At 40.6% G+C, this 20,823-nt stretch overlaps 1 protein-coding gene across 1 annotated transcript in view; it reads left to right on the top strand.

Moving 5' to 3' along the window:
• Positions 1-298: 298 nt before the first annotated feature.
• The window catches only part of FBN1 (fibrillin 1), a 237,175-nt gene continuing 216,650 nt past the window's right edge, over positions 299-20,823 (top strand). The window contains exon 1 of the mRNA XM_045067863.1: positions 299-502. Within this exon, the coding sequence (XP_044923798.1) occupies positions 339-502 (164 nt within the window). The 5' untranslated portion in view covers positions 299-338. The remainder of the gene's footprint in view (positions 503-20,823) is intronic.

The following is a 20,823-nucleotide window of genomic DNA, read 5'->3' as shown; positions in this document are numbered from 1 at the left end:
CTTTTCGGCCAGCCGTGGACCAAACGGTCTTCACTTACCCAAAGTAACTGCGCCACGCTCAGGCGGCGTTCGGGCTGGGCTCGGGAATGGGGACCCCAAGCTTCAGCATCCCCATGCCCTGAACGTCTCCCCTGCCTCGGCGATTTGTCTGTTGCAGCTGGCAGGGGCCGCCTGAAGTGGGAGCAGCGCCTGGAGAAGGCGGGAGGAGCCCGGCCCGGGGGACGGGCGGCGGCAGATCGGGACTCCGGCGGCGCGGCGCGCTCCAGGGCGCAGCGGTGGCCGCGGATCGAGCCCGGGGCACAGCGAGGGGCGGCGGGAGCCGGCGGCCGCTGGGCATCATGCGGCGAGGAGGGCTGCTGGAGGTCGTCCTGGGATTTACCGTGCTCTTAGCGTCCTACACGAGCCATGGGGCGGACGCCAATTTGGAGGCTGGGAACGTGAAGGAAACCAGAGCTAGCCGGGCCAAGAGAAGAGGCGGCGGAGGACACGACGCGCTTAAAGGGTAACCGAACCGGCCAGCTCCTTTGGTGTGGGTCTCACTTCCCTCTTTTCCCTAGTATCAAGATCCCGAGGGAACTGACAGGGTTGACTCTCCACACCAGAAGGATCCTTGACAAGATCTCCAGGGGGCACCTTAGAAGTGCAGGGGATGTCCAGCTCTCGTCCCATTCGAGGCTAAACCACTTGGCTTCCGCTCTTTAAAGATTTCTGCGAGGGGATGCCATGACTAAAAGGACTCTTGGGCCATTGTCGAGGCCGATTTTTGGAGGCGAGAAGTGTTCTTTGAGGAAGAAGGGGAGGAGCTGCGACTGAAAGACACAGAGAAGCCCGTTCCTTTCCCTTCCTACCAATTCCGGTTGTGTGTAGGGGAAAGTGCTTGCCTTGTGGGCACCTTTGCCGATGCTCTATTGGTAAGGGAGCAAGGAAAGAAAGGAATTCCAGTGACAGAGTCAGGGAAGACACATTCAAGGGTTGGCTCTCCTATGAGTTATGCTTACTAAAATTAGGGACTGGATTTTCTGGTTGATACTGTCTTTCCAATGTCTACCCTGGAGGCAGAGCAGGGCAAATTTTTCGAGAACTTGTGATCTTAAGGGGGCTCTTCATTTCATTGGGGCACTGATGCTTCTGTGGCGGGCCTTAGAGGGATGTTTTTAACCAGTGGTTTATGTGTTATGTACATGCAATTGAGCATTTCACTGGCTTCCTAGTCGCTATTACAGGAAATGTTTCAGCAGGAAATATTTAAATTAGGCAGGTTGACTGTATAAGGACTGTCAGTTCTCTGAATTGAAGAAGGGTGGGCAAACATTTTCCTTAAAATTGTTCAGAAGGAAAGAAAAATTTGTTTTTGTGAGATTGTTTAAATTTAGGCCTCCCTAGAAGCAGAAGGCTCAACTGTAAATGATCCATTTTATGTCCTTGGAGGAGTCTGTTAGATGAGCCCAGACAGTATGCAGACACAGAGGTTTTTATTAAGTTCTTTTCATTCTCATTGTTGCTCCTTTTGAGAAGTTCTGTAGCTCGATCATAAGATCCTGAATCACCAGTCGATGATGTCCTATCTGATTCTGTGGCTGAACATTTCCTTTATTCCTTTTTGTTATGGGCTGTTTTAACTATATAGGGAGTAAAATTTATGTTTGTATGGCCCAGGCACAGGAAGAAAAAGTGCAGTAAACTGAATGAACCTGTTTTTGAATCTTGGTCTAGACCATGGAGGGACAAAGTGATGGTCAGGGCCACGCGGTTGGGCTGTGGTAAAATATACATGGTTTTCTGGCCCCAGGAAATAGTTATGATTAATTTAGTTCCATTTTGGCCTTTGTGGAAAATAAGTCCAGGACTCCAACAGTGTTGGAAAGGAAATTTGCTTATCATGTTAAGCCTGATTCTGATGAAGCAGCAGACATTCATTGCTGTGTGTAGGGCCCATGCAAGCAAGTTCAACATATGGACTGAAACTCTGATTTTCATATGTTCTTCAAAGGACCAGAGTTAGTCTAGCATTCTTCCTTAAAATGTATATATTTCTGCTATATATATTATCTTAATAGCTAAGTTTGATGGCATTGCTCCTGTAGAAAGAGAGGAGGTGGGGCTTAATTTTGGGGACGAAAATCTGCAGAGAGATGTTAGGCCCCTCCAGACATTTGTCTCATCTCTATGTGCTGTCACCAACCAGCGCTGTTTCTTCCGGAGGCACCAACTCAGTGTGAAAACAGAAACTAAGCTTGACTTTGTCGCTTAACAGAATGTCCCTAGTTTTACTCACACCAGCAGTTCTTTCTCTTGGGTTTTACTCTTTTATGATTATAGGGAAATACCTCTCTGTGGGCCTTGCAGGTTTTGGTCACTGACATAGATGTTATGCTATTGCAAATGATTCACAAAGCCTTCCTAAAAAGGTGTTGTTAGTAGATAGTAATTATGAGTATGCCTCGCTCTCACATGATCTATAAGAATTTACATATATAAAGATTAAAAAATAATTATAATTAACATTTACAGTATAATATATCATATACTAATAGAAAAATGAATCTTCCTAATATAAAGGTTTTTATTTTTAGAATTCTCATGTTATCTATAAGGACATATATATATGTGTGTGTGTATTTGGAGAAGTAAAAAATAATATTTAAAAGGATATACAATTAAAAAAATGTCCCTCTTACCTCTCAGACACCATTTTCATGTATATTTTTGTAGACCTATTGTAGGCATCTGTATTTGTATACAAATATATATACATAATATATACATACACATGTTTATGTATATGTATAGCATGTAACCTATTTAATTACATATTAATTACATAATACTATATTGTATATACTGTTCTAAACCTTGCTCACTTCCGTATACCTTTTGTGCATCCATCTGTTAATTCAAATGGATGTACTTTGTGCATCCTCTTGGTGTACAGAATCCCATAACATGGCTAAAATTGTTTCCTAATGATGGCTCTCTTGATTATATTAATTTTTTCCCCTCTTCCCCAATTCTGCACACCTATTTGTATAGATGTGCAAATTTATGTGTGGCACAAATTAATAAAAGTAGAATCTCTGCATAAAAGGTTTTCCCATAGATTTTAAACCAAGTACCAATTCTGCTTTTGGATTTGAACAGCATTTAAAAGGCATTCCCTCTGCTTATTGCTATTATAGTCTCACATGAAGAAGTCTTTTAACCATGCTCTGCTGTATAAATCATCAGGAAAAGTGGTTGTGTGTAAAGTCTTTCCAGTTATTGCTTAAAATTTCTATTTTTGCTAGTTAAGATATTACCACCTTCAAAACTAACCTCTTTGACGACAGTAAAGCCTGTTTACCATTTTGATGGAAATGCACAGTTTATGAAGTGAAAGTGATTTGTAACCCCAAGTCTGCCTGATGCCCAGTTGGTGGCAGCAACTTTCAGCACCTCACTAATATTTCCTCTAGTTAAAAGGTGCTCTAAAATCACCAGTGTCCGCCATGCCCTGTTCTCATCTCTTCCACAAATACTGTCTTCTTGTCTTTCTCTGATATGACAGGTGACTGCAGAGTCTGCCTTGGTATTCTTCTTGGGACATATATTCCTTTCCCATCAGCACCCCTGGTTCACAGACTAGGGACCTGCTTCATTTTTCCTTCTCCGGGAGTACAGCCCTAGCTTGTTGTCTTCTCTCCTCATGTTGCAGGTGGCTTTTTGTTGTTGTTGTTGTTTCCTTCCCACTGGGCAACAGAAGTTGTTCCACAGTGGAGATTTAAGCATCCTCAAGTTTCTTCCCAGCTTTCACTGTGTTTTCTTAGACTAAATTGCCAATTTCTGTTTTTACAGGAAATCCTTCTTTTATGGAATGAGTGTGGTCCCCATTCATTCTGCAAAAATTGCATTTTTTTCTCTATTTTGAAATGAGAATTTTGCAAGTCTCAAAAATGTTTTCAAATAATAAATGTATAGTAGTTTTCCTTTGACCAGACACTGCTTAACCTATGTGAAATGACTTTATGAGAAATAATAAAATCCTAGTTTTATTGTTCAAATTTCAGTTCACAGGAGTTTTTCTCAGCTGAATTCTTAACTTCTGTGATTAGGCAAAAAGTGTGGGAGATAATTCAATTAAAAAAATACACAGCTTTACTTGAATAGCAGTAGTTAGGAACCATTTATTTGAAATTGCCTTATTGTCTTAGCCCTCAAATAAGGAAGTATTACAGTTTCCTGTCACAGGGAAAAAATTCTTCAGAGTGAAACCCCTTTTCCTCAAATCCCTGATAAGGTAGACTGAGACTCTCTATCCTTGTTGCTTGGTTTATAAGTGTATGAGAGATGGGGTATATGTCACACAATTTGTGACTTTGTGTATGATTTTCTTTTTGGTCTTTGTTTATTTGTTTATTTTTTCCAGAGGTCTTGTTACCGGAAAAATACACATGGAACCATTTGTACATAGGGTAGGTTATGTGATGGCAAACTCCAAGGGATTAATTACACAGAAGTCTGTTATTAAAATAAAGAACTCTAACAAGGAATGCAGAAAAAGTTCTGTAGAGTTTATGAAGTCCATTTATTTTACAAAGAGGACTTAAAAGACTTCATCTAAAGTCAGGTAGGTTAATAATTAAATATAGGGAAAGGACTCCTGCAGTGGTATGGTTTGTTTTTGTATTTAGTGAAAAGATTAGGCTAAAATATTGCAATATCATTTAAAAAAAAGATAGTCTTTTTAAAAAAGTTTTTTTTTTTTATTTATTAGAGAGAGAGAAAGCCCACGATCATGTTTGAGTGAGTGGGAAAGGGGGCAGAGGGAGAGGGAGAAGCACAGTCCTAGTTGAGCAGAGAGCTTAAGGCAGCGCTAGACCTCAGGATCCCAAGATCATGACCTGAGCCAAAGGCAGACGCTTTACTGCCTGAGCTACCCAGGTTTCCCTTTCTGACCCCCCCTCCCCCCAAGGTATTGTTAAATAGAAGTTTTTAGAAATTGCACTTTTTAATTGAGAAGATGCAGACAAAATATTTATTTATATGACTGACTTTTTAGCATTTTAGACAGAGATTGTTTACCAAAATGCGTAAGTTGTTGGTATCACAAATTAATTTAAAACATCGGCCTATGGTGAGACGAGGTTGAATGTGATAGAAACAGAAGCACAGCTATCCCTCCAAGCTTATTAGGAATTTTAAAGAACATTGAAACATTCCCTTGTTGTCTTGTGTAGCTGGTGATTAAAAAGATTAGAGTATTATGCCAATGACGCTTATCAAGCAAAATACTGAACAAGATGTTAGGATATTTACAGAGAATTTGTTTGCCTTTTTTTCAACAAACCAAACAATGAATTTATGAAGTATAGCCTTTGTTTATAATGTGAAAATAAGATTTTAAATATTTTCTCAAGATAGAAAGAAGCTACATTAACAGTTTCTTAGCTTCTAGAAACTAACCCATCAAATGGGCCTATTCAAGCAACTTAGAATTTTTTTCCATGAAATTTTTTTAAGAAAGCTGAAATCAATTAATATATCAGGCCTGAACTATATGGCAGGCCTTGTTAAGTTTGATTTTTCCCATTAGATTACAAAATCATCAAAGGCAAGAAAGAATCCAATCAAAAACATTTTAACACTGACTGATCATTAGATGGGATTTCAAAGAGTTCATTAATTCAGGAAGCCTTGATTGAATGCCAGCCTGAATTTAGCTCTGTGGGATGCCAGAGACATCTAGCCTGTAGCCTGGAGGGGAGGCTTCACATTTGGTGGGAGAATCTGATGCATCATGGGAACTGGGATTTGATGGAAAGGTAGCAGACGGCATGGGGTGTAGGATTAAGTAAGAACAAATGACAGCAATAATTGTAGCAGGGATAGCAACTTCTAGATGACATTTATGCACCTGTACTGCTCTCAGAGTTTTACATATGATAACTCATCTGATGCTCATAACATCTCTATGGGCTGGGTTTTTTATTAGTTTTACAGCAGTAAGAACTGAGGTGCACAAAGGTTAAGTTTTAAAGACAAATTCTTAATATTAAAATGTCTTTCTCTATTAATTTTAGTTATGGTTTTGGTTTTTCATTCCACTGGTCAGAAATGCAGGACAAAGGCTTTGGTAGAGTTCTACTTAAAGTTCCTAATATTCCTTTGTGTTAGTTGACACCTCCCAAGTATGGCTAATGATATACTAATATTTGTCAAACAAGAAACTTTCCTGATGCTAATAAAACACAGAAGGAATTATAGGATGTCGGAGTTGGTGGGGTTTTTGAATGGCACATGTATTTTAGTGTTAGACCCTGAACTTCCACTGAGGCTGGCAGGTAACCATCACGGGTACCCTCCTTCTGCATTGCCCGTGTAGGTCTCTGAGCGGGATACGTTCTTCATGATGCCATTCAGAATCTCTTGTTCTCATGTCCTGTGGGAAAACTTACAGACTAGAGCTGCAAGAGATGTTTCTCTTTTTAGGGGAAACAGTACATGTGTTAAGTTTTTACCAACATGACAAGTTATTTAATCCTTCCTGTTTCTTTTTTTTTTTTTTACCTTAGCCACCTACCTATAAGCTCAGAGCCATTAATTTAATGTAACTTTTACATTAAATTGCAATAATAATGGTGAAGATTAGCAAGCTCTGATCTATCACTCAGTAGTACACTTTTCATACATTAATGCATTGAATGTGTAACTTCTGTATGAGGAAGTTTATACCTACTTGCCCATTTAATGCGTGAGGAAACTGAGGGAGGCAGGGTTTCAGGAATTCCTCCAGGGACCTACACTAGTAAGCATTGGGAGATCTGGTCTCATAGTCTGTGTTCTTAACCAATCTATCTTGCTGCTTCCCAATTATAATAAATCTTATACCTGGGAAGTTTCTTTCTTTCTCCCATACCATACTGGTATCTTCATTTCCCCAGAATCTTCTCCCATCACTGCTGGGGGAAAGACTTAAGATCTAGTGAAGGCAAATGCAGTCACATGACCAGGGAAGCCTCCCTGTGGGAACAGGATTCTTCAGAAAAGCCTTCACAGTGAGAGTCCATCAGGGTTGACCAACTGTGGACCAAGCTGCCTGTTCTTATAAATGAGATTTTACTGAAACAAAGCCATGCCCATTGGTTTATGTATTATCTATTTCTGTTTTCATACTGCTGTGGCAGGGTGGAGTAGTGGAGACAAAGTATGGCTGGAGAAGCTAAATTATTTGCTACTTGGCCCTTTAAAGAAAAAGTTTGCCTACCTCTGGTCTCTGTGATAAATAAGTGACCATCGACTAGGTCTGAGAACTTTCTGAAGACAGAGTTCATGTTTTATTTATCACTAGGGAGACTGAGAACCTGGACACACGGTAAGTGTTCAATAGACAATTTTTGATTGTCTGACCAATTTTGCTTGGGTGAGGTAAATGATATAAATTTGAGCTTGGAGAAAATAGAAGAGAGAAATAAGGAAAAATCTGAGTGTAAAAAAGTATATAGTGAAAAGCGTGAAGGCGTTAAGGGACAGTGAGTACAGTTGGGCAAGGTTTGCCCTGCACAACTTGATGGGGAACAGTTTATAATGTAGCCTAGGATTATAGTGCCCCCTGGAGTTGTGCAGTATGCAACTCTGTGTGCCTGTCCATAGACTGTGACACTGTCAGGGGTGGAAGAGGGATTGAAGGACACAAAACATCAGTCAATATCTGAATGTTGTGAAAGGTGAGGATGAGGAGCTAGAAAAGGATTCTAGGATAGGAACACACCAGGCCTTTGCAGCTCTGGTGAAAGGTGTGTGGGTTAGAGAGTAAGGAGGCCAAAGGTAGGGGGGTTGGGAGGCTAATAGAGGAGTCATGGTGAAGTGGATGGTGGCCTGAATGGTTGAGGGGGTGAAGAGGAAGATCAAGTGGTGTTCCAGAAGTAAGAAGAGCACTTGGTTGGTCAAGAGGAAAGGTAAAGGGGAGGCATACGTAGGATACCCCACCTCTATGTACCTTAAACCTTATTATACCTAAAAACATTACAGCACCATGAGAATGAGAAACTAAAGAGAAATGAACCATTCCCAGTCCCTCTACTACCAGGAAAAAAGCTATTTTCATTTGTGAGTGTTTTGATTTTCTTATTGCTACGTAACGCATTACCCCAAACTTAGTGGCTTAAAACAACAACAATTTTATTATTTCTTATGATTCTGCAGGCCAGGAATTTGGACAGGGCACAGTGGGGAATCTTGTCTCTGCTTCCCACAACGTTGGATGGGGCTGGAGTGGGCGAGATGACTTCTCCACGTGTATTTCTGGTTCCATGGGCTGGCGCCCGCAGCCCTGTTTACTTTGGTGTGGTTAATCTACATGGATGGACAGAGGAAGGAATAGAGGGTGCAGAGAGCCACTTGTCAGGCTGTGCTGGGCACTTTCCAGGTTTTAAAGCTCTCCTATGCAGTCTCCTGTCTGGGCCTTTCCTTGGAAATAAAGCCACTGAGGGTGTTTTTAAGAATGGAGAAACTGAGCCCCAGGTACAGCGACCAGGCCTTGCTCAGAGCAAGTGTCCATTGGAGCAGGATTTTGAACTGTAACCTCTTGATCCCTGGTCACATGCTTTAACCCCAGTGTTGCCTACAGACCTGAGAGGAATGGCTGAGGGATAGCTGGAAGGGCTCAGATGGGCTCATGTGTTATCAGTATTGGCTGGGTTCCTCACTTCTCCATATGGTCTCAGATTGTCTTCCTTTCCACGCGGCCTCCCCATAGGGGCTCTCCAGCAGGGTAACCACACTTTTTACCGTATACCTCAGGATCCCAAGAGCACAAATGTGGAAGCTACCAGACTTTCTTTAAACAGAGCCTGGAGTGGTATGACCTGGAATTCCGTGGAAGTCACAGGCTGTCCAGATTCAAGGGCATGGACTGATCTAGCCTGCCTCTTGATGTGTGGAGCAGTGTGTGTCTGCAGGGAAGGGAAGCATTTTGGGGGGACATCTTTGGAAACTAGCTACCACAGTAAGGGAATAATAGTTTTTTGAGAAGGATAATCAGATGTTTTAATCCTACCTCGATCTAGTGGGGTTGACTGACTTTTGCATTGAAGATACTGCATTATATTTCCTACTGTATTTTCAGAATGAAAATTGCAACATGACCAATGTGTCTTCACAATCTGTTAGATTAATGTTAGGAACATTGTTCTTAACTTTTGCACAGTTCTGCATTTAAAGGACTCACAAACCGCATGAATAAGATTATAGTCCCTAACAAACTGGCAAATTCTGTTTTTTCAAATATAAGAATTATAAAGCACTTAACACCCCCCCATTTTTCCTTTAGTTTCTAAGATAGGTTTCATGTATAATCATTTTAATTTATTATTATTTAATAATATATTATTTAATATATTAATATAAAATTAATAAACAATATAATATAATATTTATATATTATTTAAATATTTGGTATGTTTTGCCTTCCTTCTGATGAGATTTTGCTTTCAGCTTCTATTAATAACCCCATATTTATATATCTGTTGGTGTAATTTGCCTCCAAAACATTTTGGGGGAATCAGGGTTTATAACTGATCATTAAAAATAGATTTGCAGGGGCACCTGGGTGGCTCAGTGGGTTAAGCCTCTGCCTTCAGCTCAGGACATGATCTCAGGGTCCTGGGATCGAGTCACACATTGGGCTCTCTGCTCAGCTGGGAGCCTGCTTCCTCCTCTCTCTCTCTGCCTCTCTGCCTATTTGTGATCTCTGTCAAATAAATAAATAAATAAAATCTTAAAAAAAAAAAGATATGCAATTGCCAATAGACAGTATTGTAGTGAACTGAACTCTGTTATTTGTGCTGTAAATGGGGTAGCCACATTGTTAATAGGATAAAACTGGATTCGGAATACAGTCAAAGTTGGATTGTGGAGTTAATCCTCTATTATAACAAATCCTACTTTTTTTTTTTAAGATTTTATTTATTTATTTGACAGAGAGAGATCACAAGTAGGCAGAGAGGCAGAGAGAGAGAGCAGGAAGCAGGCTCCCTGCTGAGCAGAGAGCCCGATGCAGGACTCGATCCCAGGACCCCGAGATCATGACCTGAGCCGAAGGCAGTGGCTTAACCCACTGAGCCACCCAGGCGCCCCTAACAAATCCTACTTTTAAGTTCTTATGACTTTACCACTTTCTTAAGTGGCCTTTTTTGTTGTTGTTGTTGTTGAAATCATCTCTAGGTCGATTTATTCAGCCCTTCAGAATGGAAGGGAGGGAGGAAAATTCCCTGTGCCCGCCACTCCTGGCCAGAGATGCCTTTCACACAGCAATCAGGTTCTGAGTTAGGAGAGCTGCTCCATTAGACAAGTGATTTGGTTCAGTGTTTTGAAGGGCTGTGAATTCCTAGACCATCAGTCATACTTACATTCATATATAAGTATCCAAACACATCTAAGTCCAAATATAGAACAACCATTTTATGATGTTGGTGTTGGGAGACAGGATTTATGGGGACCCTATGGGCACATTATGTCTACTGTTAAGTTCGTGGTTTTGAACTGAAGCATAGGAATATCTCCATTAATCACAGGAATGTATTCCAGGGCCAGGGTTTTGTTTTGTTTTGTTTTTCTGTTTCTTCTCCTTTTCCTCCTTCCTCTTCCTCTTTTGCTTCTTTCTTTCTTTCTTCTTCTTCTTCTTTTTTTATAAACATATAATATATTTTTATCCCCCGGGGTACAGGTCTGTGAATTGCCAGGTTTACACACTTTACAGCACTCACCATAGCACATACCCTCCCCAATGTCCATAACCCCACCCCCCTTCTCCCAACCCCCCTCCCCCCAGAAACCCTTAGTTTGTTTTGTGAGATTAAGAGTCACTTATGGTTTGTCTCCCTCCCAATCCCATCTTGTTTCATTTATTCTTCTCCTACCCCCTTAAGCCCCCATGTTGCATCACCACTTCCTCATATCAGGGAGATCATATGACAGTTGTCTTTCTCCGCTTGACTTATTTCGCTAAGCATGATACGCTCTAGTTCCATCCATGTTGTCGCAAATGGCAAGATTTCATTTCTTTTGATGGCTGCATAGTATTCCATTGTGTATATATACACCACATCTTCTTGTTCCATTCATCTGTTGATGGACATTTAGGTTCTTTCCATAGTTTGGCTATTGTGGACATTGCTGCTATAAACATTCGGGTGCACGTGCCCCTTTGGATCACTACGTTTGTATCTTTAGGATAAATACCAAGTAGTGCAATTGCTGGGTCATAGGGTAGCTCCATTGTCAACTTTTTGAGGAACCTCCATGCTGTTTTCCAGAGTGGTTTCACCAGCTTGCATTCCCACCAACAGTGTAGGAGGGTTCCCCTTTTTCCACATCCTCGCCAGCATCTGTCATTCTTTCTCATCACCATTTTCTCCTCCTTCATCTTTTTCATCATCATCATCACCATCTCATTTTCCTTTTCTTCTTTTTGTAAGCAACTTCAGAAGCTGAGCTATAAATAAAATAGGAATACCAAATAAGAGTTAAGACATTGAGAAAAATTCTAAGTAAAATATTAGATTTTTACTTGGTAGTCTCAGAATGTTGGAAACGAAGAGTGGAGGTAAGGATTTTGTTAGGAGAGGATAGGAGAAAAAGGAAGTAGGAGGAGGGAATTAGGAGAAAGTTCCAGTGTGGAAAGTCTTATCAGCCAGGGATGTGGGCTGGACAGAACAGGTGCAAGGTTCTGACAGATACAAATGTCTATCCCCTCAGGTGACCTGTGGCCTTGACTAGCCTCTTAAGGGGACTGAAAGATTTTGGAGGAGTCAGGGCATGAAAGAAAGACACTTGGATATCAGAAAAGATTCCTACAAAAACATTTAGAGGGATACATTGGAAAAAGGAGGTGAATCCAACATGTGTATGAACCTGTGTATATGGTGCCGTGTAAAGTTTGGTTTATCCCCCTCTTCCCATGGTCCACCATTTCTCCTACCCATTGGTACTAATTTATAAGGTTGTGTAATCAGACCCTAATAGGTTGGTGCCTTTGATGAATGACTCTTAAAGTCTCCTCTTACTTGAAAAAAATTTTTTGGCATATGTAATCATGACTCAGATCTTCCTTTATAGTCAGATGATCTGTCTTTCTGTCTTTACAAAAGTATTATAAATTAGCATTATAGTGGGATAGACTTCAGAAACTTACACATGCTAAAACCAAGGTCCAGAGAAAATTCATTAAAAAGTGCTCAAGGTACCTATTTTCTTCCACTGTGTAGAAGGTGAGCCACACAAAGTGACAAAAGACAATTTAAGTAGGATTGTTTTGTTGGGCACAAGATTACACCTCCTCTTTGTCTTTGTTTCTTAGAAAGGGTAACTGGTATCTCTCAGTCCTCACTTGTGCTTCAAATAAGCAAACCTCCTGTACCATGTGGGTGTGGACATTCGTCTTGTCCTTGTTTATTTGGCCTTATGTGGTGCCATCGTTCACTCAGTGGTCAACCCCGATGGGAAGCTGGGCACTAGCTCTTCAGTGCTACCTTGATGTCGGTGGAAGCTTCCATATTAGGTGTAGTTGAATTGGATGGGACTTTCCCAAGGGAGGGAGTTGCCAGTTAGAGAAGCAGAGAGGGGGTGGGATAATGAGAAGGGGGCATCTTCTCTGGGAGTCTGAAGAGTAACACCCACCACCACCATCATCGTTGCTGCACTCAGACTTGTAATCTTGTAATTGGCAATTAGAGTGTCATATGTCCGGGGATGGGCCATGGCAATTCTTCGTGTGGAAGCTCAGACTCTTGTAATTTCATGACTCAGTTATCCAGACTACTAATTTACACATTTAGATTCCATGTAAGCATCATGCCAATGAAGAAAAAAATCTTAAATTTTTGTCTTTTCTTCTGTATCATCTACCTCAATAATTTTGCAAAACATCTGCCTAATCCAAATGACAACTATTTATTGAGCACTGTGTTTTAATTGGACCTGGTGTTTAGCACCCAGAATGAACACTCCACCTCATGTCTGTTGATATGATTATATTCTTTCCAATGGTTCTAGGCAGAACTACATGTGGAGTATCTTTCTCTCCTTTTATGGATGAGGTTTATGTCCAAGGTGGTGTGGACACGTGCTTTAGAAGGAGGGACTTGATACGCAGCGTTCAAGCTGACAAATAGTTTTTAATCTTTCATGGGCTGCTGCTGCTTCACACCCCAGAGGTTAGGCCACTGACCTCAAGTTTGCAAATTTTATATCCCATTACCACCCTGTGAGCTCTGTACTCCCCAGGGCCACATAGCTGATGTTTTAGCTGGAATCTGAGAAAGTGTATGAACATTTCCTGAAGAGTTGGCTAGGAGTGATTTGGCAGTTCAGCTGTAAAAACCCGGAGCGAGTGGCTGGGGTATACATTATAATGACCTCACATGGTTTCCTATTCGAGCCTGGCTGTGGGTAGCTGGGTACAGTGGTATTGCTTGTGAGACTATATTTTAAAGGACCGAGGAGTCATTTTCAATGAACACTAATAACCACTGGCCATGTTTTTGGGGAGACTTGGAAGTGTGGACACAGACATGCCTGGAGGCAAATCCTGGCTCCCCCACCTACTAGGAAGGAACCTCAGACAAGTGGTTTGACCTGTTTGACTGTCAGTTTCTCCACTTGTAAAATGAGATTATAATACTCACCTTTCTGGGTGGTTCTAAGATTCAAGGCGATAATGCATCTCAAGTTCCTAGTATAGTGCTTGATGATTTAGCTACAGTGATGAGGATGATTGGAATTCTGTTAGGGATAAAGGTAAAGAGGCGGTGGAGTCATACAAAGAGGCTGGATATTTGTGGCCAAAAGTTAGATAACCATTAGTATCTGGAGACCGATTGATTGATTATTTTGATTATTGATTATTTTCAGAAACAGAGGGAACAAACTTGAACTGCAAACATTTAAAAATGATCATTTTAATGGAAACTCCCTTTGTGGAGATCTGGTTATACCTAAAGACAATGTGCTGATAAGGCTTTCATTTTTAAATTTCCCCTTCCTTTAAATTGTGTTACCTGTACTGGGAAATAAACTTACTGAGTGCAATTCCTTATCCATACACCCCCATCGACTCCTCCAGAGAAGTTTGTATTTTTTTACTGGTAGCTCTGGGAACAGGACTTTTCTCTTTCCTGCTGATCCCTTCTTTTGGTGCCACTCCTGTCACTGTGTCCATCACTGTGGCCAAAGAAATGGGGCACTTGTGTGGCCAGGCCCGAGTCATGTGGAATGGGTTTTAAGAAGTAGAGGGGTGTTAGATGGTTGAATACATTATCTGCACCCAAACTATGGAAAGCTCCCTTTCCATAGACCCAGAACTCCTTCAACTCACTCTGTTATTACTGTTCCCTTTGGGCGCTTTGTGGGCAGGCCATCTTATGTGATTTGAGGCTAGGCTGACTGAGATTGGCCACCTCTGAGAAGAGCCATGGCATTTGCTCTCCAACTGAGCATTCCCTTCCTTTGGTTTCATGCCCTGCAGCAATGTAATGCTCATTCAGTACAAAGGATTCTTATTTGTCGTTGTTTTTCTTCTGTGCCCAATTTCTCTTGAGAAACTGAAAATCTTATTTTTTCATTTTTATTGAATGATTCCTATTTCGATTCTAATGAAAGTTGACTTTTAAGAGGTATTCAGCCATTGAGCATCTGGGAAAGTGGAACAAAAACATACATTATCTTAATTTAGGCAGTGCTTAGGTAGAATTCGTATACCCTGCACCCTACCTAACAACCTCTTGTTAACTGATTGGCAATAAACCTAGGAAGTTGTGGTTGCTTCATGTTCATTCACAGGCTATAAAAATAAGACTGCCTTAAGTAAGGAATGGTTTAAATGGATAGTAGTTATTTTTCTGTTTGTCATTACAAATATTCCAATTACCTAATATCTCTCATCTCTCTGGGGTAAGTCACACTGTCACCAATACAATCAAAGTTTACAAAAAACCCAAAAATATAAAAACAAACAAACAACCAGGTAGTTTCTCTGCTCTGTTAACTTCTCAGGAAAGAAAGAAACCCCAAATAATGAAATGATTTTTTTTCTTTTTAAACTTTAAACTTTTGAAAACCTTTTAGGAATCTTACAAGAACATACAAGCCATTTTTTCCTTTTTTTTTTTTTTTTTGGTCAGCAGTTCTGACTCTGTGTAGACATTTTTGAGTATCTGACAATTCTAAACGACAGACTCTAAAATACAGTTATTTTTCTTATTTTTGAGGTTTTTTGAAAAGATTATTTATTTGAGAGAGAACACAAGAAGAGGAGAGGGGCAGAGGGGAGGGGCAGAGGGAGAGGGAGAGGGAGAAGCAGACTCCCTTCCCAGATCCCAGGACCCTGAGATCATGACCTGGGCTGAAGGCAGACGCTTAATCCACTGAGCCACCCAGGCGTCCCTAGGCAAAAGTCTAATTTGACCTTGGACTGATTCTCTGCTCATTTGCATTTGGATCCCCTCCTTAAAAATAGGATGTTTAACACACATCCTCACATTTTGAGGAGTCAGAAAACATACCAGGATTCTTTGCTAAATGATTTTCTCCTTCTGTTTCCTATTTCCAATGAGTATAAGAATTCTTCCATTTGTGAACAGAAAAGCCAACATTCAGCCCTTTGACGGATTGGATACAAATTATTCCCTTTTCCCCTCAATCTCGTCTTGTTAACTGATGGGTTTATGTTAGTCATAAGGAAAGACAAGGTATGCTTATGAAAACGAATCATGCAGGTCAAAAAGCAGTGGTGATGCCCAAGGACTCCCATCCCCTGGGCTAACACGCTAAGTTATTTGCACAAGTGTGGTTAAGTCTTTTGTTTTTGGATTCCTTGTCTAATGAATGTTAACTTTCTTTAGTAGCTGCAGAGAAACATTTCAGTTAGTTCTTGCTCCTTGTTTTAGATGAGAAACATCGTGGGATTGACTTATTATTTCCAAATGGGGATCCCCATCCCACTCAAGAATGTTGAGTTGCATAACAGATAAAAGTGGCTCTTCACCTCAATGAAAAAATAAACCTATGTGTGTTGTCATGGTGGCATTACAGGAGAGGGGGGTTATAACTAGACTGCCTGCTGCTGCAAAGTCGTTGCTTTAACTTTTTAATATGGGGAATTTCAAATATAGACAAAACTAGGGAGAATAATGCCGTGAAGCTCCAGCTTTAACCCTTACCAGTGAATGGTCAGTCTTATTTTAGCCACTTCTTTCCCCCACCGCAGATTATTTTGAAGTAAACCATGAAAAACTATTAAATTTGTTGTGAACATCTCAATACGTACCTCTAAAAGATAAGGACTCATCATTTCCTTTCTTAGAGGTTGAAGTTTTGTCCTGGGATTGAGATCCCACTGCTTAATTATAGCTTGCAACCCGAATACTGTCACACCTTTCCCAGAACTTAGAAAGTTTGGAGAGGACAGTGCTGGCATCACTCAGGCTGAAAGAGAAATCTTTTGGGTTGGATTTCAGGGAAGAGATGGGCTGGCAGTTGAAACGTGTGACCTTCTCTATCTAATGGACAAAACTAGGGAAGCCTCTGAATTGTCATAGAGACCTGAAACTGGAGGGTTTTTTAGAACATCATCTGGGTCACCCTGGTCTTTGTGCCACTCATTGTCTTCCCGAGCCAGAACAGAATGCCTACATGGTCTGAAGGTTCTCCTTGAACTGACCTTTAAAAGGACAGGTCACACCCATATTCAATTACATATGTAAAATATATTCCAGTGACAGCTTTGAGTAGGTTTTGAATTGTCCACATTTTGAATCTCTACCTTGCTTTTCTCTTCCCCACCCACAAAACACTGAACATATTAACAGCTGACTCATATTTTCACTAGAGGGAATGGGATAGAATACTCACCGCACAAAAGTCTATAGGAGTGAGTGTTTCTGAAATGTGTTCCTTTTACCATTGCTTTCTTTTTCCAATATCCTTTGGAAGATCTGTATTAAAATGTTTGTTTCTGTAGACCCAAGAAAAGAAAACCAAAATACAAAAAATTAAGCATAAACTAGTTTATATAAATGAACACATTCTTGCTGGTGTATTTATGGAAACATCTTTCTAATTAAAAATCTCTAGTACTGACCTTGGAATGTTTTATTAATAAATTCTTTTTTGTTTTTAATTAGTGATTTATAACATGTTTCCTTTATGTGACCTTTGAGCAATTACTTCACTTCTCTGAATTTCAGTTTCCTCATCTGAAAATGGGCATAGCAATATATTTTCTTGATAGGACTTGGAAGAAGAGTCACATGACCACTTTGTAAATTATAAAGCTCTCTGAAAATTGCTAATTATTATTTTTAGTCTATAGTGTATCTTCATATGGACTAGATAAATTCCCAATTTCATAAAATTTCCTCAAATTTAAATTAACCTATTCTTGTTAAAAATTTTCTAGAGATCTAAATGCTTAGAGATAAATGCTTACAACTTTGCCTCAATTACCAAGTTAAAAAAAACTTGTCAAGTTCTTTGTCCCTAATATTGTGAATTGTTAATTTCAATGAAATAATATCTATGACTGCATGCTTTTAACTGTCTTCTTCTGACTTTTTAGAAACTTAAATTCTATCAATGATTTATTTTCTATTTCTTTGTTCCTTAGCAACAGTGTTGCTTCTGTTCTAATGAAAAAGTTTGGTAGATAAATGTTTTAAAAGACCTATTGCCTCTTGACTCCTATGAAATAAAGTTTGAGGCACAAGATTTCTGAAACCTTAATAGCTGTAAAATGTTTCTAAGTGATTCATCTGAAACACGGAAGTATTTCACTCCTAGACCCCATGAATTCTCTTTATGGGTCTCTTATGTATTTGACTTTTCATTTTGAGTTTTTCAAATTAAAAAAAGAAGATGAAATGATATTGATCTCTTAGTAGTAATTATCTTTTTCATTATTTTGTTATTTAATTTCTTATGAATATTTACCTTTTCAACAAATTAAATATTCACTACTCTGACAGAATTCTCTCTCTTTTCTCTTCGTCAGAGGTATATATAAAACCTAAGCCTTCATTTACCATTTAAGATTCAGGTCTTGTGCTAGGGGCTGGATTGTAAAGATAAATCTGAATTTTCTATCTTTTTTTTTTTTTAAGATTTTATTTATTTGACAGACAGAGACCACAAGTAAGCAGAGAGGCAGGCAGAGAGAAAGGGGGAAGCAGGCTCCCTGCCGAGCAGAGTCCGATAAGGGTCTCAATCCCATGACCTGAGCCAAAGGCAGAGGCTTTAACCCACTGAGCCACCCAGGCGCCCCTGAATTTTCTATCTTTAGAGAGCTCACATTGCAAAAGAGAGGGTAGTTATTGGATTCCAGGGGGATCTGAACTTCTTGAGTATGAGATTGAGGCCACCAAATAGACTTCAAAACCGACCTGCTTCTTTGCTTCATCTGGAAGCCAGTCTTCCTGGAAATGGTTCACCGAACTCCTGGTCTGTGAACAGTCCAGGATCCTGATCTCATATTATAGCTGCTGGCGTGGTGGAACCTTCTGGTCTCTAAAGAAATCAGGTGTATTAAGGATTAGAATATCCAGTTACTCCCCAGCTGTTGTTGTTGTTATTTGAATACAGTTGACAGTGTTACACTAGTTTCAGATGTTTACACAGTTTTTTTAAATCCCTGATTTATTGACCTACTGGATCTGCCCTGTTGGCCCTGATGGGTGGGGGATGGCCCTGGGCCTGGGGCTGGGCAAGCTCCAATCCCAGCTGCCCTCTCAGGACTGTGGCGTGGCCTGAGTTTAAGGTGTTCGGTTCTCACAGCTCACTGGCCAGCTTGCTTGTAGCTGCAGGGACCATGAGTTTGAGTAGCCAAGTTTCCTTCTGGTTGCCTGCCGTGGAATGTTTTCCCATAGAAACAACATTTTAGGTTGTGGTCAGGTTCCCAGACCAGTCCACAATAGCCTATTTAGCTGATAGAGACTGCTGTTTGCCTAGCCTAGGGACCAAACCACCACCTATTAACACTGTTTCTTTTGGAAAAGCTATTCCAAGTTTTAAATACCAATAGAGAAATGACATGTTGGAGCTCTGTTTGTGCGATTGGGAGCTCCAGTCCTCGGAACTAGAGTTCGGAGTCTCTGTGCCCTACCAGTTCCTGAAGGACCCCATTCTTTCCCCTAAGCCTGACACCATTGGTTGGTTTTTCTGTCTTTCGTGGGGCTGCCAGGACATTATTATCTCCCTGGACAGAGTTCTTGGTTGAGAATTTCTGGGAAGTAGTGAGAATCATGGTTTTTTTTTCTGCTGGTGGTAAAGATGAGGGAAGGGAACAGTTGCAACTGAAGGGAACAGAGAATTCCCCAGACACCATTCTGCCTTTTACCATGGTGGGTTCTGGATCACCTCTTTAGTTTGCTTGTTTGTGTTTCAGTCATTTCTACGATTTCATCTACCCTTTGGTGAAGTACAACATGGGTTTGGCTTGAGTAATGGAGCAACAGCCCAAAGCAAATGTCGCCATAATCCCTGAACTCATAGGTAAAGTCAAGGGGTTGTTGAGTTCTGGGAAGCAGTTTTCTAGATGCACCATATGTGTTTTCATGGTGTCATAGGTCAAACCTTCTCAGATGTGGGTAAGATGTGAATTTGAAACAGGCTCAGTATTTGGTTTTGAGGCAATCCCTCCTCATCGTTACAGAGTCAAATAGTAAAGTTCCCACCTCAGAAACAAATCCATCTCTTCCCATGTGTAGGTGGGAACACACCTTTTATACAACCATCCAGGGGTTCGGTGATGCCAGCCGGGCAGACACAGTTCTCCCTCCCTTAGAAAGCAGTTGGTTCAGTGCAGACTATGACCGCATGTTAGTCCAATCGTTGCCTTTAGAAGCTTGGGAGCCACTTGGATGGTTTAGTGGCCAGTGCAGACTTCTGTGTTCTAGGCTTGTTTAATCCAGAGTTCCAAAAACAGAAAGTACTCAGTGCATCAGAAGGATTAGGACCTGCTGTACAGAGCAGCCCTTCTGGTCTTTGGGTTCAATGTCTGGTTTCTTTTTATAGTATACCCTGTAGCTTTAAACTCTTCCTTTTCTTCTCCTTGTCCTTCCTCTTCTTCCTCCTCCTTTCTTTTCTCCTCCTCCTCCTCCTAAGAAAACCACACACTCATGTACGTACACTGTTCCAGTCACCTAGAAAAGATTCCAACAGGATTTAAATTGACTGCCAGTCTAAAATGACCTCCCAGATTTGGGGCAACTGTCTTTGCACTTTTCTCTTCCTTCAGTTGTTGTAGGTTGTGCATGTTTGTATGTGTATGTGTGTGTCCCTGATATGGTGACCTAAATTCTGGGGCTTCTAAGTTCTCGGACTGTTGCTTTTGATCAACACAAAATTCCCACAAAAGCACAGTTTAGGGAGCATAGCACATGAAACTGTTGATGCAGCCCCATCTCCATTGTGCCTGTACTATGAGTTACGCCACTCAGCAGAGAGAAAAGTGATCCCCCAAGTAGGAGATCTTTCAACGCTTTCCTGTGAACTTCGTGACACTTGTCTTTAGGAATTGGCCACTTATGGCCACTGCCATCTCTGGCCTTGATCAGTTGCCACAACCTGTCATGGTGAAATGTCTACCAGTTTGTGGCTGAAAACCTTTGTTTAGTTGCTTTGAGATTTTTGTTTTCTTTTGCCAAAGAAATGAGCAGAATCATTTATGCATATATGAGTTTTGTCTGCATTGAGTATTGAAGGAAATATAGTGATCCCTGAATTATAAATATTGATAACTTCACTGATTGCAATAAACGATCAGCGCATCAGCAAAATAACCAAGGTATGAAACCATTA

The sequence above is a fragment of the Mustela putorius genome, unplaced genomic scaffold (assembly GCF_011764305.1).
Source record: "Mustela putorius furo isolate JIRA1106 unplaced genomic scaffold, ASM1176430v1.1 tig00003898_pilon_pilon_pilon, whole genome shotgun sequence".
In the NCBI taxonomy this organism is placed as follows: Eukaryota; Metazoa; Chordata; class Mammalia; order Carnivora; family Mustelidae; genus Mustela; species Mustela putorius.
The sequence above is the reverse complement of the archived record's forward strand: the minus strand, read 5'-3'. Positions and strand labels throughout refer to the sequence as shown.